Here is a 24,770-nt window from a genome sequence, read left to right as displayed (position 1 = left end):
GACAACACAAGCACAGATTCATGCATTCAGCAACATGACATCAAATTTGACAATAATAGACTCACATCATTGTCTCATACTCTCATAGGTGATAGCTCCCAACACACCAGTGCACAACACAAGTCGTCCAAACACACAATAAACATGGTTCAAGCTGAATAGGTCCAAACAGTCACAAACACACACATGACACTAGTAATAGGTCCAAGCTGAGATAACCATAGCTAATATTTTAAGGGCTTAACAAGTATGAAGTATCCTTGAGGGCGAGCTGAGAGTGAGCTGAGAGTGTTCCTTAGGTTGGCGGGCTGGCGGCACACTTGATGTTCTTCTGCTATTCCCTGCAAAAGTGGAACGAAAATCACTTAAATATAGTGCAAAACAAATTAAAACAGAAATCTTGCGTAACATTAAGGTGATATGTATACGAGATCATGCATATCATTTCCACTTTCCCACCATAGTTTCCAGCATATCAAGTTGAAAACAACATGCAAGTTACAGGGGAAATCTTGCAAGAATTTTACTCACCAAGACTTATGATTCGATGTCATCAATGGTGATGTGGACACCAGCACTTGTACCGGACTTAGCATTAGCAACGCTCAGATCAGACAATTCTTGAAGTATCGCTGAAATAAATGGAGTAAGCGAGAGAATGTAAGTATGAACAAAATGGAAAGCACATATCTAAGAGTATCTTGTTTGCATAATTACCATCCTCTAGGTTGGCAAGTAGCTCTTCATTCTCTTCATTGTTAACAGGAATTTCTCTTCGCAACCAATCCTGAGTACAAATTAGTGCCTGCACCATGAATGGAGTGAGCGAGCTTCGGAACTCATCAAGAATGCGTCCACCGGTGCTAAAAGCTGACTCTGATGCGACTGTAGATATCGGGAAAGCTAGGACATCACGAGCTAAACGTGATAGCACAGGGAATCTAGATGAGTTGACCTTCCACCACTCAAGAATGTTGAATTTGCTGCTGTTTGCTTCATTATCCTCTGTAAGATACTTTTCAAGTTCAGACTTCGAAGGGCTAATGCTGATTCCACAGTCATTCATTCTCATTCTCTTTGCAATCAAGGAACTCATCAAGCTTTCGCTGCTGTCCTCTTCAAAGCTAGGTGCATCATCAGGCTGCACTTCTTGCTCAGTTGGACCATATAACTTAAAATACTCTTGGAACAGATTTGTAAGAGTTGTATTCATTTTTGTCCACACTTCCTCTCCATTGATCTGCCCAAACATTTCAAAAGTTGCAATCTTGATGTAATTTGACAACTTGTATCTTGGATCAAGAGCAACAGCCACAAAGATCAAGATGTTGAAGCTCTTGTGATCTGCCCAATACTTGTTGTACTTGTCCAGCATCCTTTCTCCCATCTCTCTCCGCAAAGGGTCTCCACTTCCACACCAAGCCCTCAGCAAGACAATGATATCAGCAATTTGATGGAAGAAGATGTGAGATGTGCAATGATTTGAGGCTGAAACACGAAGGGTAAGCTTATAGAAATGCTCAAGAAACTCTGCCATCTTTGAAGCATTATCCCAATCTTCTGGTTGAGGCACTCCTGGCATTTTGTCGCCATTTAGCTCAATTGCAAAGTATGGGTCCTCTTCTTCATACCTCACGAACACCTTCTCATATGTGGCTGCAGCTTTCAGCATTAAGAATGTGGAGTTCCATCTAGTGCATACATCAAGTGACAAGAAACCTTTATTTGCCAATTTCTCTAATTCAGCACACTTCTTGAACTTAGTAATTCTAGCTGGAGAATTCTTAACAAACTTGACTGCAGCACGGACTCGCTTCACCGAGATATCCAACTCTTTTAGCCCATCGGTAACTATCAAGTTCAGAATGTGAGCAGCACATCTCATGTGCATATATTCTCCTCTCCCTATGCTTGCATTGGCACTGTTCATGATCCTCTTTATGTAGCTTACTGCTCCATCATTTGGTGAGGCATTGTCAACTGTTACTGAAAACACCTTATCTATGCCCCACTCAACCAAACACTTCTCCAGGTCCTTCCCAATGTCTTCCCCCTTATGACCCCTCACCAAGAAAAACCCAATGATCCACTTATGCAGAACCCAGTCATTGTCAATAAAATGGGCTGTCACACACATAAAATTCTGCTTTTGGGAAGATGTCCATGTGTCGGTAGTTACACAAACTCTTTCACAAGATTCTTTGAAGAATTTCTTTAGCTTGACTTTCTCCCTATAATGAATGCGGACACAATCTCTAGTAACCGTCCTCCTGGATGGGACATTGAAACGAGGACAAGCCTTTGCCACAAACCTTCTAAATCCTGGCTTCTCAACAAATGCAAACGGAAGCTCATCCACAATTACCATTTCAGCCAAAGCATCTCTAAGCTTATCCTGATCAAATCTCCAGGTAGTGAGTGAACACTTACTAGCATCCCCCTGATTCGGAGTAGCTTGTAGAGTTGGTTGCTTGTCATCCTTGTTGCTATGAGGATTTCTCTTGCAGGTTGTCAAATGCTTCAACAAGGATGATGTACCATTCCTTTTAGAACCACAAGCAAGCTCACTTTTGCAATAGTTGCATGTTGCTGTCGTGGCATTTACTTCCTTGCTAAAATGATTCCAAACTTCCGACCGTGGAGCCATTTCCTTCCTTTTCTTGGCATTTTCTGTATTCTTCTCAGCCTCGGTCGTCTCCTTCTGCTGCTGGTCGGGGAGCTGTTGCCCATCATGACTGTCCTTCTCCAAGTTCGAAGCGTTGTAAGGGGAGGTGTCTGAATGCGAAATACGAGAACTTTGTTCTGCCATCTACAAACAACAAATGATACAACTAGTTAGCCTAACATATCAGCAATGAGAAGTGACAATTTGTTATAGAAAATATAACAGTATAAGTAAGATGAAATAAACAGTACAATATATAACATCACTCATAGTTACAGGAAAAAGTACATTTAACAGTAGAATTTAGCCTAATAGTACACTTTATCTACAACTAGTGAACTAATACACATACATCAATTTTGTTGTCTAACAGTAGAATTTAGTCTGTTGTCTAATTTAACAGTAGAATTTAGCCTAACAGTAGAATTTATATAAATAAATAGTAGAATTTATCTACAAATAGTACATTTAACAGTAGAATTTAGCCTAACAGTAGAATTTAGTCTGTTGTCTGCAACTCTGCATACACTGATACACATACATCAATTTTGTTGTCTGCATAAGGTGTCAAAACAATCTGCTATCTACATACACATAGTAGTAATTACAGTACTTGAGCATCTGAATCGGGACTCAAACTCACTATCTATATAAATTTTAGCTACACGCCTACAGCCCATATACCAACAAGTCAACGAACACTTGACTACTTGAGCAATTGAGCATCTGAATCGGGACAAAGTGAAACTTGGGGAGTGACAAAGTCAAGGGACTTACCACACTCACGTTGATCACTTGCTGTTGCTGCCGTCGACCGTGCTCAGTGCGTTGACTCCGGCCGGTGGCTCGCGCGTCTCCGTCTCCACTCGATCCAGCAACTGCGGCTCCTTCGGCAGTTCGGCGCATCGCTACAGCATCATGACCTGCCCACGTGCCTCACGCCATCACGCGCCGACGCGCCATCCCGCCTCCTGCGTCACAGCCGCCGCCGCCGCCGCCGCTGGGGACTAGGGTTAGGACGAGAGGGAGGAGGGGTCGAGCCGTCGAGGGTTTCGTGTGACTGTGAGGGTGGGACCGTGTGAGGCTTTATACGAGCGGTGGGGAGAGGTGAGTTGGGCCTGGGCCGCGCAGCCGCATGTGTGGTGTGACCCAGTGATCGCGTGAGACGTTGCTTATATAAACTTCGGTTAATATGGTTTGTTCGGGTTTTCGAGACTAGTAACCGAACCCTTACCCGAAGACTGAACAGTCTGAAAATAAGAACCGTACCGAAGACCGATACCCGAATTAACCCACATTTCGGTTATTACGGTTCGGTTCGGGTTCGGGTAACGGGTACGGGTACCCGAACGCCCAGGCTGACGGGCCCCTGTCACCTGCACTATATAAAGAGGTGGGGGCTAGCGGCTCGCAGCACGAGGTTCGTCACAACGCCGCATACCCCACCTAAATCCCCTACCGATCTAGGGTTAGTGCAGTGCTGATAGGAAGCACCGCCACCACTACTCCCTGCCGTCACCGGCACCATGGCCGGCACCAGAAGCTCCTCGAGCCACAAGCAGAAGGTGAGAACCACCGGAATATCTAGCCTAACCGATCTAGAGGTTCTATCAATGGTATCAGGCCATGCTAGGCTATGATTTTTGGTGCAAAGTATAAACAGAGAAAGAAAAAAGATCCCTCCCCAAAAGAACCCTAGAAGGGCAAAGAATGAATCCTCAACGGAAAAAGTAGCGCCTCCACTCCGCCCACACGCATCGGCAAGCCGAGGTGCAGGGACGAAGAACCAACCCCTGATTGGGGCAAAGTGTACCGCGGCCGATCCGTTCGACGGCGGCGCGCTCACCAGAGGGGAACGCGCAGCCGGCGAAGGGAATGGCAACGGCGAAACCACCGGCTGCTCCGACGCCGACGACCACAAAAATACAGGGGGTGAGAGGGGGCGCAGCCGCCTGTCTCACTCGCGTTGGAGCTGTAGGTGGAAGGAGAAAGAAAAGAAGGGGAAGGAGAAAGGGTGCTCGCGCGGCGCGGCGGCGTGCCGTCGCCGCCGGCGGCCGGCGGAGCCCCGACCCAGCTGCAGCACAGAGAGAGACAGAGGCGGGCGCGTAAGGGAGCAGAGGAGGGCGCAAGCACGATCCCCTCTCTCTCTGCCACAGGAAAGGAAGGGAGGCCCGGCGCGGTGGCTTTTCGCTGCCGGCGCCGGCGCCCGGCGCCCAGCGCCGTCGCGGTGGCCGGCCGATAGAGAGAAGAACGGGAGCGAGAGGCTGAGAAACGAGCGGCGCGCGAGGGGGGAAATGGGGGCTAGGCTTCGGGATCGGGGGACTCTCCCGTGTTTTGTCCAACCAAAAACCCCGCTCGGCCGTCCGATCTAAAAGAATGGCCAGGATCAAAGACCTAGCGCCGCCCAGGGCCAATTGGGCCAATTAGGCGAAAGCGTGAACGCACCAGGCCGCTGCCGCGCGGCCGCGGTGGGCCGTGGGCTGATGAGCTAGTGCGGCCGAACGACGCTCGAGTAGCAGGCCGTGGACCGCGCCTCACAGGCCGTGGCCGGTTTTTGCCTCGCGCGTCAGGCCGAGGCTGTAGCTGCGCTGTAGTTTTCTTTTTTTGTTTTTTTGTCCACTTTTTTGGGCATATTCAGATAGTATTTTCTATTCAAATTTAATCCAAAGAAAGTTTGTTTAGAAAATAGAAAAAGTTTCTGAAAATTAAAATAGAAAATTTTCAGAAAAAGAAATGTTCATGAATTTTACAAAGAAAAAAAAAGTTCATGAATTTTTATTTGGTCAAAGAAAAGTTTCTATAAAGAATAAAAAGTTCATGAATTTTCTATTCATGTTTTTCCGTTGCAAATAAAAATAAAAGTGCTCCTTTAAAAGTGAATAGAACTAAACTAAAAGATTAAATTGTTGCTTCTCTAATGCTTTTTTGAACCAATCGGTTAAAATTGCTTAGAGAATAAAAGAGTGCAGAATTGTTTCTGCATAGAATATCGAAAGTTTCCGCTGCAAAGAAAAAGTTTCGTCCTTCAATTAAATTGGAACCAACGGAAAAATTTAATTGGAAGAACGGTTCTTAGCAATGTTTTCCCCCGTGGGTGAAATAAGATGCAGATAGTTTCCGATATGATAAAAGAAAGATATTTGTTTTAAAGTTAAAATATGGTATTGTTATTTTCTGACCAACGTTGATGATAACAATACTATAATTCTTTGAGTCTTATGTTCAAAACATAAATCTCTGATAAATTTTGTATCAAAGTGATCAATTTTCAGAGAACAGAAATAAAGATCAAGAAATGCTTTTGAACTAGAGAAATGTATATTTCTTGTTCACTGCAATAAAGTTGATGATGATTATTATTTCTTAGTAAAGTTGTTAATAGAAATAGTATCATCATATTGTTTATGAGTAATATGCGTTATTTCCATTTCCGCCCAACGGTGATATGGCATTAATGTAAACGGATGTTATTTTATTCTAATTCTGCCCAACGGTGATTTAGAATATAAAAGAAGGTTTTAAAAGTTTCATGTGCATATTTTTTAACCAGACAAACATGGGGTTATTTTTTAGGGACAATTGCAAGTTTGCCCCTAGTTGGAACCCACCCACGGGGTTTGCCCTTAATTTTCCACCTTGCTCAGTTTTGCCCTTAGATTTGTCCCAGGGCTCGCTCGAATGCCCTTCAGTGACGGGCTCGTGTGGTCAGCGCCGTTTGACCACAGTTTTGCGCCGTTTTGGACAGCACATGCCCCTGCCCTTTCCTTACAGGTGGGACCCGCATATGTATCGCATCTCATTTCCCCTCTCTACCGAATCTGTCTCTAGAACCCTAGCACAGCGGCGACCCAGGCGAACCCTAACCCTAGCTTTTGGCGGCGCGCATCCGAGCCCGGCCCGTGGTTTGGTCGATGTCGTGAGAGATCCAGACCACATCTTCATCGGCTACGATGGTGAAGACCCGTAGCTCACGCGGCGGCGGAGGCGAAATGGAGGGCGCGGCGTCAAGACAGAGGACTCCGATGTCGACGGAGGAGACGAGCCAACAGATCCCAGATGGGTAAGTTCATCTGCTTTTTATCACTAATTCTTACTTTAGTTTTAGGTAGATCTGTTGTGCGTGATATTTTTCGGACATTTTCTTGCATTCGTAGGATGGATCCAGAGCGCGCATTTTCTCTGTCCATTAGAATGGAAACGACTCTTTTAGCAAGGTTTGGTACTAAGGATCAAGGCACAGGCTTCACTTTTCCTCTTGTGGTCGATGCTACAAGCACATTCACCTCTTTTAGGGATGCAGTATACAGAAAATATCCGTGGGGTTTGTACGATGCTATTGAGTTTAGATTTTGGGACCAGGATAAATTTGCATGGATCCCTCTGCAGTGTGATGATGAGCTAGCCCAGATGTTTGCAGCCAATGCACTATTGAAAAGTGGCAAAATTGAAGCAACTGTCATACAGAGAGCCAGACCAGATGCAGCTCCTAGTACAGCAAAGCCCCCTGTCCCAGGAAACAAATCAAAAACTGCTGCTAGTAGGTCTAGGAGCAGCAGAGCAACTCCAAGTAGTAGCTGTCATCCACCAGGAACTCCAAGTGCAAATGTGCCAACTCAACCTGGTGCTAGTGACAGTAATGTTGCTAATACTACCAGTCAGATACCCATAGATCCTATAATTGAGGAGGCAGAGCCTGATGATGTGCTAGGTTCAGATGAAGAAGATGAGAGAATGTTTCCTGATCTAGTGCCCAGGAGGAATGTGGACCAGCAGGATGAGGACTACATTCCAGCAGAGTTTTTAGATACAGATGAAGAAGAGGAACAGGAGAACATTGACATGGGATGTTTTGAGAATGATGATAAGGACAGGCCTGAGATGTTGTATGACAGAGATGATCCAAGTCTAGTTGAAGGGGTTGTCTTTCCTTCTGTTGTGGATTGTAGAAATGATGTAGCTACATTCTCCATAAAAAATGAAGTAGAGTACAAAATAGAGCATAGTGATCCAACAAGGTTCACTGTGTATTGTGCTTTTCCAAGATGTAGGTGGAGGCTGCATGCCTCTCTAAAGAGAAACAACACATTGTTTCAGGTATTAACAAATTGCATAATCGATGCTGACTATTTTCCATATGGTGTTGTAACATAGTAATTATGATTAATTTTCCTATTGAGTATCTAACTTTAATTTTTTATGTGCAGATCAAAGTAAATCCCTATGAGCACCATTGTCCTAGTGTCAACAGAGCTGAAAGATTGAGAGCAGCCAAGAGGAGATGGATTGTTGATGCTGTGCAGAACTGGGTAAGAGAAAATTCAAACATTGGTCCCAAGGAATTGCAAACTAACTTGCAGAAAAAATATGGTTTAGACTTGCCTTACATGAGAGTTTATTATGGTAAACAAATGGCTATTGACAACATTTATGGAAAGTATGAGGACAGTTTTCAGCTTTTGTACACATTCAAAGCTGAAGTAGAGAGAGCTTCTCCTGGTAGTGTTGTAGAAATAGATAGGCACACTGTTCCCTTCCAGTTGAAGGGAAAGAGGTATGAAAAGGAGTGTTTCAGAAGAGTTTTTGTTAGTTTCAAAGCTTGTTGGAGTGGCTTTTTAGCTGGATGCAGGCCCTACCTTGCTGTGGATGCTACAGCTCTGAATGGTAGGTTCAGAGGGTGAAAGTGCGTTATATCGACTAGAGGGGGGTGAATAGGCGATTTTTATGAAAGTCTTCAGAACATGGGAGTTTTGAAGACAAACGATAAAATTAAACCTATTACCATGCAGCGGAAGGTAGACTACACTAGGCAAACCAGAGTCAAGTATTCAATGAAGTGAAAGCACAAAGACTAATAGCAGCTAGGTAGTAAGGATCACGTAGGAAGATATTGTGAAGCCAAACAGAACACGCAATCACTCAGTGAAGAAAAATGATAGACCAAACATACAATGACTTCACAAGGAGTAACAGTAAGTAAAGTGAAGTGAAGATGAAACCAGTGACTCATTGAAGACAATGATTTGTTGGACCAGTTCCAGTTGCTGTGACAACTGTACGTCTGATTGGAGCGGTTAGGTATTTAAACCTTAGGACACATAGTCCCGGACACCCAGTCCTGAACACGCAGCTCAGGACACCCAGTCCTCACCGTATTCTCCTTGAGCTAAGGTCACATAGACCTCGCCCAATCACTCTGGTAAGTCTTCAAGGTAGACTCCCAAACCTTCACAGACTTCATTCACTGGCAATCCACAATGTCTCTTGGAAGCTCAGAACGCGACGCCTAACCGGCTGGAGGATGCACAGTCCTCAAGTGTAATAAGTCTTCAGATCACACAGACAAGAAGACTTAAGTGATGCCCAATTCTCTCTGGCTCTGGTGGTTAGGGTTTTATCCTCGCAAGGAATTCTCTCTCAAAGGCTTCGAGGTGGGTTGCTCTCAAACGACAAAAGCCGTACTTTCAATCTGAGCAGCCAACCATTTATGGTTGTAGGGGGTGGGCTATTTATAGCCACTTGGCAACCCGACCTGATTTGTCCGAAATGACCCTGGGTCACTAAGGAACTGACACGTGTTCCAACGGTCAGATTTCAAACTCACACGGCAACTTTACTTGGGCTACAAGCAAAGCTGACTTGTCCGACTCTGGATAAGATTCGCTCTCATAGTCTTCACTCGAAGACATAGGTTTTTGGTTTAGGCATCACTTCAGTCATTCTGACTGGTTCTCTTGGACCCCACTTAACAGTACGGTGGTTCCTATGACTCGACACAAAAGAAAGAGAACTACGAAAGATCTAAGTCTTCGAGCTCCATAGGCTTCATATAGTGTCTTCTCTTGTCATAGTCTTCAATGTGAATATCTTCATATACCACCTTTGACTTCAACGTCTTCATACATTTTTAGGGGTCATCTCTGGTAGTAAAACCGAATCAATGAGGGACTTCTACCTGTGTTATCCTGCAATTCTCACAAACACATTAGTCGCTCAACTAGGTTTGTCGCTAATACTCCAAAACCAACTAGGGGTGGCACTAGATGCACTTAGAATCTCCCCCTTTTTGGTGATTGATGACAAACTAGTTGAAGTTTTCAACGGGGAATATAATCTGTGAAATTGTAAAGGATAATGAATTGTCTTCATAAGTTGCAAGGGCTCCCCCTGAAGATGTGCATATAAGTTAATTTGCTTTTGGAATGCAAATGCACATGGCAGGTTGTACTTGTGGAGATCCACTTCGACTTATGATGACAATCCACTATGCATGTGAAAGTATATGAAGATAATGACATGCATAATGGAAAATGGACGTCTACAGAATGAGCTAAGTGCGGAATTTATTTTCGCAAAACAAGGTGGCAAATAAGTAGCAGACGACCATCTAGTTTAAGTGTTACAACTCATAAGAACCAAATGTAGCAAAAACGAGAGTTGTAAGCACGAAGCAAAATATAAAGCACCTGCCCATATGGACCCGCTTGAAGACTATCAATCTCATATGCTTCTCCCCCTTTTGTCAGTAATGACCAAAAAGGTTTGAAGACATAGAGCCTCTACTCGTTCCCATGAGGAGTAGGTGAAGTAGCAGGGTTGCTGGTGTTGTTCGGCGGTGCAGAAGAGCTTGGAGGTGCTGAAGGAGGTGGTGGTGAAGTAGCATCGTCTTCTTCCTCAATAATTCTGGCAGTCACTGTGGCAGCAGAGGAAGAGAACTCAAAGTCTTCAAGAGATGGAGTTCCTAGCAGCACAGCCCTTCGAGGAGGTGTGGAGTCAAACTTGAATCTCTCAGAGAAGCCATCCTCTTGAAGATCAGCTTCAGAACACATCATCGTGAGCCCTTTCCATGTGCGGCGACAGGTTTCATGGGCAACGAAAGCATTCTTGGTGGCAAGATTTCGAGTGCGATTAACATCCACCAAGAGGCTTTTCATCTGACGCTTCAGCCAGTCATGATGCCTATCATGTTTCTGATATAGAGCCACAAGAAGCTCTCAGTCGTTGAGAACACGAGTGCGCTTCTTGGGTCTTGGAGCAGTGGCACTGTTAGTGGCTTCAGTGGAAGCAGGGTGTGGTGCACGTGTAGTGCCAGCCAAAGGATACACCCTAGAAACTGCTTCAACGCCTTCAATGTTTTGAGTAAAACTCTGATGGTCTGCATTCTGAAGACTTAGAGGTTGCTTGGCAGGCTCAGGATATATGGCTTCAGTAGACATGTCCACGTCAGGCAAGAAGATCCGATGGTTGCGGGCTGAGGGCTGATACGAGATGGCGGAGTGTAGCTTGATCAGCCGCATGACCCAAGGGGCGTAGAACTTCAAACCAAACAGATCAATGCCTGATGCAGCAAGTTGGCGTATGAAGAAGTCCTGTGCATTGAAGCATTTGCCATGAAGTATATAGAAGACCAAAGTCTTCATTGCACCCTGAAGCTTGGCATTTGGAGAGTGCCCTTTAATAGGCCAGAGAGTTCGCCTGATGATGTGATAGATGGTTCTGGGCAGGTACTCAAGGTCTTCAATGAAGAAATCTGTAGGATAAGCAGTATCTTGGGGCAATGGCTTCATCATGCTGAGCATTTGACTCATATCAGGTTCTGGCCGCTGAAAGATGCTCTCAATAGCTTCAGCATGCAGCTGACAGCCTTGCTCGAAGAGATCGCCAGGAGTGGGCAAGCCAGTGAGCTCAATGATGTCAAATGCATTGGCTTCGTGATGAACGTTGCCAGTCATCCACTCCAGGACCCAAGTCTTCGGATCTCTGTTGTACCCTTTGATGTGAAGTGTGGCATAGAATTGTAGCAGCAGCTCTTCATTCCAATGCTCTTCATCAGTAACAAACTGCAGCAGACCCACTTGCTTGAAGCAATCCAACGCTTCTTCTAGATAGGGCAGACCAGCTATAGCTTCAACGTCAAGGCGCTTGTGTGGGAAGATGCGACCTTGGTTGTAAAGAATGCAAGAGTAATAGTTTCGCTGAGGATAGCTCCAGAACCGATCAGATGATATCCTTTCCCTTGAGTAGGGGTTCCTGGAGCTATTGAAGAACGTGTTGTCTACCCTGAAGCCATTGATGTTGAAGGAGCCAGGTGCTGATGCAGGACCTGGAAACCTTGGCAGTCTTGGGATTGGCTTCTGGACCTGAGGCCTATGCTCAACATGATAGTTGAATTGGGGACCGGCAGCAGACTCAGGAACAGAAGTGGCGGGATCAGTGGCTTCGCTGTCTTCTGAAGCTTTTGCTGGGGAGGGCTCCACATTAGCTTCATTGTTGGTTGTGGCAGCCTCAAGATTTTCATCCTCCACTTGACTAGCTGGAGGGTCTGTCACAGGCACGTTCTCCTGGAGAACTGCTTCTTGGTGGAACAGGGGAGTGGGATCTTGTGGTACTTCTTCTTATGCGGCTGATGCAGCCGGAATGTCTTCAGCAGAGACTTGAGGCCTTGGACCTTTGCGAAGTCTGCGTAACGCAGACGACGCTTGTGGAGTTGGAGTGGGCTGGGCCTCATAGTCTTCTTCCTCTTGTGGGCGATCCGCCCATGAAGCATCCTATGCAATTGGCGTCAGTGGACGACCAATGCTGATGAGTTCACTGTTTTCAAACTGAGGAAGGACTGCATCATCTTCTACATTGTCATGATGACCAATGTCTTCAGCAGTGATGGGATCAGCTGCTGGAATGTCTTCAGCTTCAGGAGCCTCTGTGGAAGCAGGCTCATGAACTGTCAGTTGACGTTCTGCGTCAGGATGAACCATAGAAATGGGTTCAACTATCAAGGACTCTGTGGAAGCAGCCCGAGCTTTCTTGGTCTTCCTCTTCTTCTTGGAGGGGGCAGTAGGAGAGGCTTCAGAGTGTTTCCTCTTCCTGGCTTCAGCCTCAGCAGTCCTTGTCTTCTTGAGCTCTGAAGCTGTTGACCGGCTTTTTGGCTTCGAGCCAGTCAGTCTAGTTGGGAAGACAATCGGAACTGCTTCTTGCCTTGGTGCATCAGGTTCAGCCGTAGCAGGCTTCTTCTTCTTCTTTGCGGCCATCCTAGGGTCGATGTCAGGACGCCCAAGCGCCTTGCGCTTCTCAGCCTCATTATAGGCTTGCACACATCTGTCAGCCAGAGTCTTCATGCGCTCACGTGAACACTGAGCTTCTGCACGCTTCTTCACAAAGGCTTCCTTGAGCTCGTGCATCATTGTCTTGAAGTTCTTCACTTGTTGCATGCTGAGCTTGGCCATATGCTTCTTGAACTGAGCCTTTTCATAGTCAATCTTCTGCTTCAGTTCAACAATGCGTTGGGCAATAGCAAGTTCTAAAGCAATGGCGCCTTGGAAGGCGACACTGAGGCCAATGGGTAGCTGCAGATCTTCAAAGCTGATGTTTGGCGTGTCAAACCACTCGTCAATGAAGTTGTGGATGATGGTGACATCAAAGAGAGGCAGATCATTGAAAATTTCTGCTTCTTCTTTGCTCTTGATGAGTTGCTCAAGAGTGTCATCTGGAAGATCTTCATCACTTGACAGATCAATGTCGTCGTTGCGCAGAATGGCAGCAGCTGTTAGCTCTTTGCCAGTGTGAGACAGAGGCACCTTGGCCTTCTGGGGCTTGGAGACGCGTGAAAAGTCTTCAGATTGCACACTGTCTTCAGGAGGTGCAGTTGCCAATGGCTTCGCCCTTGAGATTTTTGGTGAAGGGGCCGGCTTTGAAGCTTTTGGCTTCTTTAACTGCAGGCGCGTCATCAGACTCAGTGTCAGCTGCAGGCTCATTCACTGCAGTCCCTTGAACCAAGATGTAGGTGATGAGGCCTTCAAGGTTGGCAAAAGGACCGATGACATTGGGTTCTGCATGTCGTGTGCCATCTGCCCTTGGAGATGAGGGACCAGGGTTGAAGTCTAATCCAAAAGTCTTCTTGTTCTGCTTCGCTGAGTTCTGAGCAAACTGGAAGTTGCGCTTGAATAGATTGTCGTCACGACACCATATCAGTGACGACGAGTGTGCATCAGCAGGCTGTGGTCCACGGACCATGCATGGATAGAAGCCTTGAGCAATGGCTTCATCTTTGGACCTGGGTAGAAGATTCTTGAATAGGATGTCACCCCATGGTCTCTTGATGGCGTTTTTCTCAGCATACTCCTGGGTCACAAATCTGTATTTGAACCATTGTTCTACCCAATATCTTCGAATCCATTGGATTCGTGTCTTGCGCTGACTGTAATCCTCTTCAGGATCTGTCTTGTACATTTCTGAGAGTTCATCCGGCAGATCTCTGGAGGTCTCACCACGACGCTTTCTGCCACCCTTCTTTGCTGCTTTCTCTGAAGCCATAAACTTTAACTTGAAAGGCTTCAAGACGTTCAAAGGCTTCAAAGGTTTTCGTTTGCTGGACCAACAGGAACTGGCTTCGGGAGAATTTATGTGATGCTGTAAGAATTCTACAAATGAATGCAGACTATGAGAACCAAAGGATTCTCCCACGGACATGTACCTGTGACAGCATTAAGGTGCGAGGGAAGGGGAAGAGGTCATATGCATTCTCAGAAGATTTTGAAGATAAATCTGTTTAGAAGACATTGACCTCATCGTGCGAAGACATTCACTCATAGATAAGAAGTTGGTTCCAGATTTGTACGAATCCACAGATCAGTACAAGTGAGGAATCTAACTACTTTATGAAGCACAAGTGAATATACTAGGCATGTTATGAGATGCAGTATGAGAGAGATCTAGCTTGTGTGAACAGAAACTGCTTGTGGTAGAAAGTGACAAATCAATAGGATCAACGGTGCTGTAAAAGGGAGTTTTATTTACCACACTGAGAACTGCTAGACGGAGTGGGAGATGAGGCCGAGCAGTTCACTCTTCCGTGCCCTAACTTGGCGACGGAGGACACCTACGGTGACAGCGGAGAGGACGATGTCCGCGGTCGGCGTGAAGACAGCGTCGGAGAGGTTGCGGCAGCGAAGCGCTTCGCCGCCGGCGTCATCGAGAGCTAGCGGTGGCGCTAGGGTTCGTGCGAGGGTGGAAGAAGAGATAATGACCGCTGTGAGTGTGTATTTATAGGTACAGGGGCGGCACTGTGCTATTACTCAGGTGCCCCTGGCGATTCGCATCTGAGGAACACGTGGCCATTATGCGGAATTTTGGGGTTTGTTCCACATCCCACGCACGCCTGGATTGTCGGGTGGTCGTTCCTACTTCTCCGGATTTCATGTGGAGGAATGAGCATTGAAAACAGACTTAATGGTTGTCTATGTATCTTCTGCTGACAAGGACGCAGAGAAGACATCCGACAGTTTCAATAAATGCATATGACTTGGAGAGATAGAGTTTGAGATAGAAAGCATAGAGAGGTTAGGGTCCGATCACATTCACTTAGTTCAAAAAATTCAACACGAAGACATAGCTATAAGTGAATGCTGTAGAGGACAGAACTAGTATGTATATATATATATATATATATATATAATCAACATAGTGATGATAATCATGAAAATATGTTGAGATTGAAGCCAAACCAAATGTGAATACATTGCAAGGTAACGCCATGAGTGAAACACTTCAAAATAGAATGTTTGGTGGTGGCGTTACCCACCGTATAGGAAGTATTAGACCCAGACACGGCGCACAATTATCGTGGCGCTCTGAAGTCAAATTCCACATTAATGTATTCACACTTAGAATATATGTCTTCATTGATTGAAGATATACTTTACTTTGTGTGTTGCACATCTAAGTCATCAATATGCATAAGGGTTAGGATGTGTGCCTGATCACAGGACATTTGAGGATTCCAGGATATTTAGCTCACACCGTAACTTGCAAAACCTCTTCTCATCCAAGGGCTTGGTGAAGATATCTGCCAATTGCTCTTCAGTGTTGACGTGTATGATATCAATGTCTTCCTTACAACATGATCTCTGAGAAAGTGATGACGAATTTCAATGTGCTTTGTCTTCGAGTGCTGAACTGGGTTGTTGGCAATCTTGATGGCGTTTTCGTTGTCGCAGTAAAGTGGCACTTGCTTCAGATGAATGCCATAGTCCTTGAGTGTTTGCTTCATCCACAGAAGCTGAGCGCAGCAAGATCCAGCAGCAATGTATTCAGATTCAGCAGTGGAGAGAGATACACAGTTCTGCTTCTTTGAAGACCAACATATAAGTGATCGTCCCAGAAAGTGACATGTGCCTGATGTAGACTTGCGATCAACTTTGTCACCAGCATAATCAGCATCCGAGAATCCAACCAGATCAAACTCTGATCCCTTTGGATACCATAATCCTAGAGTTGGGGTGTGAGCCAAATATCGAAGAATTCGCTTCACAGCTAAGTGATGCGACTCCTTTGGTGCCGCTTGAAATCGAGCACACATGCAAACACTAAGCATAATATCTGGCCTAGATGCACATAGATAAAGTAAAGAACCAATCATGGAGCGGTATACCTTTTAATCGAACTCTTTACCATTATCGTCAGGACCCAGATGATGTTTGGCTGGCATTGGTGTTGTGAAGCCTTTGCAGTCTTGCATACCGAACTTCTTCAGGCAATCTTTGAGATACTTCTCTTAAGATATGAAGATGCCATTGCGTTGTTGTCGTATTTGAAGACCGAGGAAGAACTTCAGCTCCCCCATCATGGACATCTGATATTGCTCTTGCATCATATATCCAAACTCTTCATTGTACTTCTGATTGGTGCAGCCAAAGATAATTTCATCCACATATATTTGGCACACAAACAGTTCACCATCATATGTCTTCGTGAAAAGAGTGGGATCTAGGGAACCAGGTATGAAGCCTTTGCTCTTCAGGAAGTATTTGAGTGTGTCATACCAGGCCCGAGGGGCTTGTTTGAGGCCATACAGTGCCTTGTTGAGCTTGTATACCATGTCAGGATGTTTTGGATTTTCAAAGCCAGGCGGTTGTGCAACATACACTTCTTCTTCAATCTTGCCATTGAGAAAGGCACTCTTCACATCCATTTGATATAGAAATATGTTATGATGATTTGCATAGGCCAGCATTATGCGTATGGCTTCAAGTCTAGCCACAGGAGCAAATGTTTCATCGAAGTCAATGCCTTCCACTTGAGTATATCCTTGAGCAACGAGACGAGCTTTGTTTCTGACAACTTGACCATGCTCATCTTGCTTGTTGCGGTATATCCATTTGGTGCCTATTATATTGTGCTTCCGTGGATCAGGACGCTTAACCAGTTCCCATACATTATTCAGCTCAAACTGTTGAAGCTCTTCTTGCATAGCTTGAATCCATTCAGGTTCCATGAAGGCTTCTTCAACTTTCTTGGGTTCTTATATTGAGACGAATGCGAAGTGCCCACAGAAATTTGCTAGCTGAGTTTCCCTTGAACGAGTGAGTGGATCAGGTGCATTGTTGCTATCAATTATTCTTTCAATCTGCACTTCATTGGCAACGCGAGGATGTACAGGGCGAAGACTTTGCTCTTGTTGTTCATTGTCGTTGTTGGAAGGAATGTCTTCAGGCTGAGCATTGTCTTCATGTTGATCAGGTGCTGAAATGATAAGTTCTTCTTCAGGATGAGCTTCAGAAGGTATAATTTGTCTAGTTCCCATTAGCTTGATTGATTCACTGGATGGAACTTCATCTAGCACATTTGGCAGCTGCTCTCTTTGTGAACCGTTGGTCTCATCGAACCGCACATCCACTGTTTCAACCACTTTGTAATGAAAGAGATTGAAGACTCTGTAGGAGTGCGAATCCTTTCCATATCCAAGCATAAAACACTCATGTGCTTTTGGTGCAAATTTTGAGGTGTGATGTGGGTCCTTGATCCAGCACCTTGCGCCAAATACTCTGAAGTAACTGACATTTGGCTTCTTGCCAATAAGGAGCTCATAAGATGTCTTGTTCAGTAGCTTGTGAAGATAAACACGATTGATTGTATAGCATGCAGTATCAATGGCTTCGGGCCAGAATTTTCTTGGGGTCTTGTATTCATCTAGCATCGTTCTGGCCATCTCAATTAGTGTTCTGTTCTTGCGTTCGACGACGCCATTCTGCTGTGGCGTGTACGGGGCTGAGAATTCATGTGTGATGCCCAAGGTATCAAGATATGTATCAAGGCCAGTGTTTTTGAATTCAGTGCTATTGTCACTTCTGATGTGCTTTATCTTGGCGCCAAAATTGTTCATAGCTCGATTGGCGAAGCGTCTGAAGACATCCTGCACTTCAGTCTTGTAAAGGATTATGTGCACCCAAGTATATCTAGAATAATCATCAACAATAACGAAGCCATAGAGGCAAGCAGAAGTAGTTAGAGTTGAGTAATGAGTGGGACCGAAAAGATCCATGTGAAGCAGTTCGAAGGGTCGAGTAGTGGTCACGATTGTCTTCGAGGGATGTTTGGCCCTCGTCATCTTCCCTGCTTCACAGGCACCGCATAAGTGGTCTTTCTTGAACTTGACACCCTCGATGCCTATGACATGCTTCTTCTTTGCAAGGGAGTGAAGGTTCCTCATGCCAGCATGTCCAAGCCTCCGATGCCAGAGCCAGCATTCTGAAGCCTTTGCTAGAAGATATACTGCAAGCTGTGGCCCTGCTGAGAACTCTACCACGTACAAATCATCTTTTCGATACCCTTCAAACACTAGAGACTTATCAGATTCCATTAGTACAAGGCAACGATATTTTCCAAACATTACGATCATGTTCAAATCGCAAAGCATTGAGACAGACATTAAGTTGAAGCCAAGGGATTCAACAAGCATGACTTTATCCATGTGTTGATCCCTTGAGATTGCAACTCTACCTAGACCCGATACCTTACTTTTACCAGTGTCAGCAAATGTGATGTGGCTCTTGTCGGATGGACGTAAGGTTGAGTCCATAAGAAGACTTCTTTTGCCAGTCATGTGATTTGTACACCCACTGTCAATAATCCATTCTGAAGACACTGCTGTCGTACCCTACAGTGCAGTTAGGGGGATAGGCTTCACCAAGAGCATTGTGAAGCAAAAACATTTGATGAACCAGTGGGTTATGAAAGCTTAGATCCAGGTTAGAACCAATAGGGAGAGTAGCAAGCGATTCAGGTACGAAGTACATAGTAAGACCATTTGGGCATTTGATCTTGTGCCCTACAAGATGTTTAAGGTCCCCAGCAATAGCGTCAGACGATTTTGGTTTTCTGCTGGAGACCTTTCCCTGCAAAAGAGAGTTAAGCTTTCTTAGCCACCCACATCAAGGGCGGCTTAGAAGCAATAAGTCTAAGTGCAGCATCTGAGAATTTTGGCTTTGAAGCCTTAGCAAACAGTCTTGCAGGAGGACCATAGTACTCATAAGAATAAGCAGAATAGTTCTTGGTCTTATGAACATGGCGGTTTGATGAACTGCTCTCATATTCATATGCCTGAGTATGGTTTCCCTGCAAAACATTTGCGTTAGTGCGACTCAGGTGAGTCCTCTGTCTGTATGAAGCCTTTGGACCGTATGAAGCCTTTGGTCTGAGGTTTGTCTTCTTCACGTGAGGTGTCATGAAGACATTCACAGGAAGATTTTCCAGACACCTTTTCGGAACCCAGATCTTCTTCATAGGCGGTCCATTCCTGCAGTTAGTACCAATGTACCTGGCAAACACTTCACCATTCTGATTCTTAAACAGTATATAGTTTGCATCAAAGGATTCATCAATGATAATGGGGTTAGCACAAGTGAAGCCAGTTAGATTGGATGGATCTGTTGAAGGTTCCTTTGCAGCAACCCACATGGTTTTGGGGTACTGCTCAGGTTTCCAGTAAGAGCCATCTGCATTCATTTTCCTTACAAACCCAACACCCTCTTTCCTAGGGTTTCGGTTCAGAATCTGCTTTTTGAGGACATCACATAGTGTATGATGCCCTTGAAGACTTTTGTACATCCCTGTTTCAAGCAATGTCTTCAACCTAGCATTCTCATCAGCAATAGTGGTGGTATCCTCAGCAGAGGGGTTAGTTACCACATCAATAGTTGAAGATATTGCAACAGCAGTAGCAGTAGAACATTCAACAACAGAAGTAGCATTATCACGCTCAATGCATTTAAGACATGGTGGTTCAAATCCTTCCTGAGCGGGACTGATCTGTTTGGCGCGAAGTGACTCGTTTTCCGTTTGAAGATCTTCATGAACCGCTCTCAATTTCTCAAGATCCTGTTTCCTTTGAAGATAATCATAGGAAAGCTTTTCATGAGTTATTGAGAGAGTTTCATGACGACTTTCAAGTTCCTGATACTTAACGTGAAGATTTTTTATGTCTTCAATTAAGGATTCAGATCGAGTCATTTCAGCACCTAACAGATCATCGCTTATGTCTAACAGTTTTTGAATATGTTCCATAGCTTTCTGTTGTTCAGTTGCAATTTTAGCAAGTGTTTTGTAGCTAGGTTTTGAACCACAATCAGAGTCATCGTCACTAGATGTTTGATAGTGAGTAGTGCGTGTGTTTACCTTGGCACCGCGTGCCATGAAGCAGTAGGTAGAAGCGAAGTAGTCCTTGTCATTTGCATCGGTGTCGGTGATGAAGTCATTGTCTTCAGTGTTGAAGATGGACTTGGCAACGTATGCTGTAGCCAGACTTGCAACGCCTGAGTCGGATTCCTCCTCAGACTCCACCTCCGCCTCCTCAGAAGCAGACTCCTCCTCTGAATCCATTTCCTTGCCAACAAATGCACGTGCCTTGCCAGATGAGCTCTTCTTGTGTGATGAAGACTTTGAGGAAGACTTGGAAGAAGACTTTGAGTATTTCTTCTTCTTCTTCTTGTCGTCAGAGTCATATTCCTTGCTCTTCTTCTTCTTTTTGTTCTCATTGTCCCACTGTGGACACTTAGAGATGAAGTGGCCAAGTTTCTTGCACTTGTGACATGTTTTCTTCTTGTAGTCATGAGCAGGAGCTTCATCATTCCTTGAACTTGATCGGGAAGACTTTCTGAAGCCTTTCTTCTTGGTGAATTTTTGGAACTTCTTGACAAGCATAGCAAGTTCCCTTCCAATGTCTTCAGGGTCATCAGAACTGCTGTCAGATTCTTCTTCAGATGAGGAGACAACTTTTGCCTTCAAGGCACGAGTTCGCCCATAGTTTGGACCGTAGATATCTCTTTTCTCCGAAAGCTGAAACTCATGTGTGTTGAGCCTCTCAAGTATGTCAGACGGATCGAGTGTCTTGAAATCAGGACGTTCTTGAATCATCAGGGCCAGGATGTCAAACGAACTATCAAGTGATCTCAGCAGCGTCTTGACGACTTCGTGTTTGGTAATCTCAGTGGCGCCGAGGGCTTGAAGCTCATTTGTGATGTCAGTGAGTCGGTCAAATGTGTGCTGGACATTCTCATTGTCATTTCGCTTGAAGCAGTTGAAGAGGTTGCGAAGGACACTGATTCTCTGATCTCTCTGGGTTGAGATGCCTTCATTGACCTTGGAGAGCCAGTCCCAGACCAGCTTGGATGTCTTCAAAGCACTCACACGGCCATACTGTCCTTTGGTCAGATGACCACAGATGATATTCTTGGTAGTAGAGTCCAGTTGAACGAATTTCTTGACATCAGCAGCAGTGACACCTTCTCCAGCCTTGGGAACGCCGTTCTCGACGACATACCATAGGTCGACGTCAATGGCTTCAAGATGCATGCACATCTTATTCTTCCAGTAGGGATATTCAGTTCCATCGAAGACGGGGCACGCAGCGGAGACTTTAATTATCCCTGCAGTCGACATAGCTAAAACTCCAGGCGGTTAAACCGAATCACACAGAACAAGGGAGCACCTTGCTCTGATACCAATTGAAAGTGGTTATATCGACTAGAGGGGGGGTGAATAGGCGATTTTTATGAAAGTCTTCAGAACATGGGAGTTTTCAAGACAAACGATAAAATTAAACCTATTACCATGCAGCGGAAGGTAGACTACAATAGGCAAACCAGAGTCAAGTATTCAATGAAGTGAAAGCACAAAGACTAATAGAGCTAGGTAGTAAGGATCACGTTGGAAGATATTGTGAAGCCAAACAGAACACGCAGTCACTCAGTGAAGACAAATGATAGACCAAACATACAATGACTTCACAAGGAGTAACAGTAAGTAAAGTGAAGTGAAGATGAAACCAGTGACTCGTTGAAGACAATGATTTGTTGGACCAGTTCCAGTTGCTGTGACAACTGTACGTCTGGTTGGAGCGGCTAGGTATTTAAACCTTAGGACACACAGTCCCGGACACCCAGTTCTGAACACGCAGCTCAGGACACCCAGTCCTCACCGTATTCTCCTTGAGCTAAGGTCACATAGACCTCGCCCAATCACTCTGGTAAGTCTTCAAGGTAGACTCCCAAACCTTCATAGACTTTGTTCACTGGCAATCCACAATGTCTCTTGGAAGCTCGGAACGCGACGCCTAACCGGCTGGAGGATGCACAGTCCTCAAGTGTAATAAGTCTTCAGATCACACAGACAAGAAGACTTAAGTGATGCCCAATTCTCTCTGGCTCTGGTGGTTAGGGCTTTATCCTCACAAGGAATTCTCTCTCAAAGGCTTCAAGGTGGGTTGCTCTCAAACGACAAAAGCCGTACTTTCAATCTGAGCAGCCAACCATTTATGGTTGTAGGGGGTGGGCTATTTATAGCCACTTGGCAACCCGACCTGATTTGTCCGAAATGACCCTGGGTCACTAAGGAACTGACACGTGTTCCAACGGTCAGATTTCAAACTCACACGACAACTTTACTTGGGCTACAAGCAAAGCTGACTTGTCCAACTCTGGACAAGATTCGCTCTCATAGTCTTCACTCAAAGACATAGGTTTTTGGTTTATGCATCACTTCAGTCATTCTGACTGGTTCTCTTGGACCCCACTTAACAGTACGGTGGCTCCTATGACTCAACACAAAAGAAAGAGAACTACGAAAGATCTAAGTCTTCGAGCTCCATAGGCTTCATATAGTGTCTTCTCTTGTCATAGTCTTCAATGTGAATATCTTCATATACCACCTTTGACTTCAACGTCTTCATACATTTTTAGGGGTCATCTCTGGTAGTAAAACCGAATCAATGAGGTACTTATACCTGTGTTATCCTGCAATTCTCACAAACACATTAGTCCATCAACTAGGTTTGTCGTCAATACTCCAAAACCAACTAGGGGTGGCACTAGATGCACTTACAGAGGGCAATTAGTAGCAGCATGTGCAGTTGATGCACATAACTGGATTTTTCCAGTGGCCTATGGTGTACTAGAGATAGAGTCCCAGGAGAGTTGGGTCTGGTTTTTCCAAAATCTGAAGCAGGTTATAGGACACCCTGAAGGACTTGTTATTCATACTGATGCTTGCAAAGGCCTAGAGAAGGCAGTGGATATAGTCTTTCCAGGAGTTGAGCACAAAGAGTGCATGAGACATCTTGCAGCAAATTTCTCCAAGAAATTCAAGGGTAAATTTTATGATGAGCATTTGTGGCCATGTTCACTCACTTATAGCATCAAGAAGCACAATTACCACTTGAGACAGCTCTGCATAAAACCCAAAGTGAAGGCTTACCTTGAAAAGCACCATAACAAAATCTGGGCTAGAGCAATGTTTAATGACATATGTATGTCACCAGCAACCTTGCAGAATCATTTAATTCCAAAATTAAAAAACTTAAAGGCCTGCACATTGTAGACTTGCTTGATAAGATTAGACAGTACATTATGGAGAAGTTTGGTCTTAGGAGCAGCATAGAACTTCAAAAATTCATGGGGCACAAAATCATTCCTAGAGTTATGAAGATCTTGATGGCAAAGAGCAAAAGGTTGGATATGACTCTAGTAAGGAGAAGTCCAACTGAAGAAGAAGTCACTGTTGTAGACAAGGAGAAGAGAGAGTGGAGATACCCTGTTGATCTTCAAAAGGGACAATGTAGTTGCAGGAAGTGGCAGATCACAGGTCAGCCATGCATACATGCACTGTTTTTCATTACATCTTTGAGAGGAGATGCAAATGTCATAGATCAGTATGTGCATCACTATTTCTCAGTTCATATGTTCAAGAAGACATATGCTGAAAATATACCATCACTTGAGGGAAAACAACAGTGGGATATTGTTGATCTAGGTTTCAGACTTTGTCCTCCTATTCAGCACAAAGCTGCAGCAGGAAGGCTAAGGAAAACAAGAATCAGGGCAGCTAGTGAAGGGAAAGGCCTTGGAGCTAGGAAAAGGAAATGCAAAAGATGTGGAGGGTATGGACATTTCCTAAAGAACTGCAAAAATGCCATTGATCCTGCATTTGGAGAAGAGGATGCACATTGGGGAGCTGACAATGTAGAGGAGCCTATAGAGCCAGATAATGCTGACCAAGGAGAAGATGATGTAGTTAGTGCAGATGAAATTGAAGAACCAGATCATCCAGCAACTGTAATGCCTTCTCCAGATCATCCAGCAATTGTGCAGCCTTCTCCAAAGCAGCCATCAACTGTGCAGCCTTCTCCAGAGCAGCCAGCTAGTGAAGATGATGTATCACAAGAACCTGCTACACAAGCTTCTACTGTTGCTAGTGCAGTTCTATGGTTTGTACTATTTGCAATGTTTCTTCTTTTACTTATTTGACTGCAACTAACTAACTTTATTCCTTTTTCCAACACTCCTAAGAAGAATTGGAAAAGGCCAGCTATGAGAGGACCATCTCCCTGCAAGAAGAGGAAGATGAGCACTACTTCTACAGTAGCAGGCACACATGGGTCAGTGACTGGCAGCAATATGCATGAGAAAACTGCTGCAACTCAAGAGGAAGTGCAGGCTGATGTGCCCCAAATCCCAGCAAAAGTGACTAGAAGCAGAGCTAAGGAGATGCCAAACCCAGCAGGAAACACCAGGAGCAAAAGGGCCAAATCATGAGTGTTGTCATGCGTGGAACTATCAGTTTGGGATGATCTCTTATGTCATGTTTGAACTATCTATAGTTGATATCTATGTGCACTGTGCACTCTAGTTGTATGAAGTACTATGTTGTCATGTGTGAAACTATCAGTTTGTGAACCTGAATTTAGTACTATGTTGTGTAAGTACTATGCAACTGAATTTGGTAGTTTGTTGTGTGAAGTAGTATGCAACTGGAGTGGGTGGTTTGCTACTGAATTTGAAAC

The 24,770-nt window shown here is 44.8% G+C and overlaps 2 protein-coding genes across 4 annotated transcripts; one reads left to right on the top strand and one right to left on the bottom strand.

The window, feature by feature from the left end:
* LOC123148926 (zinc finger BED domain-containing protein RICESLEEPER 2) lies at positions 1 to 4,957 on the bottom strand. 3 transcript variants are annotated; one of them, XM_044568451.1, is made up of 4 exons: positions 3,443 to 4,946; positions 718 to 2,809; positions 532 to 632; positions 1 to 341 (listed from the first exon to the last, which is right to left on the bottom strand). In XM_044568451.1, the coding sequence occupies exons 1-3, from the start codon at positions 3,569 to 3,571 to the stop codon at positions 538 to 540; spliced, it is 2,316 nt and encodes a 771-aa protein (XP_044424386.1). In that variant the 5' UTR covers positions 3,572 to 4,946; the 3' UTR covers positions 1 to 341; positions 532 to 537. The 3 variants fall into 3 exon arrangements, 1 of the variants encoding a protein (XP_044424386.1); XR_006474231.1 differs by having other exon boundaries at positions 532 to 2,809; positions 3,452 to 4,957; XR_006474230.1 differs by having other exon boundaries at positions 532 to 2,809; positions 3,443 to 4,951.
* LOC123148928 (uncharacterized) lies at positions 4,107 to 24,552 on the top strand. The gene is made up of 3 exons (XM_044568456.1): positions 4,107 to 4,230; positions 7,870 to 7,971; positions 24,277 to 24,552. Exons 1-3 carry the CDS (start codon positions 4,192 to 4,194, stop codon positions 24,520 to 24,522), a joined length of 387 nt encoding a protein of 128 aa, XP_044424391.1. The 5' UTR covers positions 4,107 to 4,191; the 3' UTR covers positions 24,523 to 24,552.
* The last annotated feature ends 218 nt before the right edge of the window (positions 24,553 to 24,770 follow it).

This window comes from Triticum aestivum, chromosome 7A (assembly GCF_018294505.1).
Source record: "Triticum aestivum cultivar Chinese Spring chromosome 7A, IWGSC CS RefSeq v2.1, whole genome shotgun sequence".
Taxonomy (NCBI): domain Eukaryota; kingdom Viridiplantae; phylum Streptophyta; class Magnoliopsida; order Poales; family Poaceae; genus Triticum; species Triticum aestivum.
Note: the sequence above shows the minus strand (reverse complement) of the source record. Positions and strands in the feature narration are given on the sequence as shown.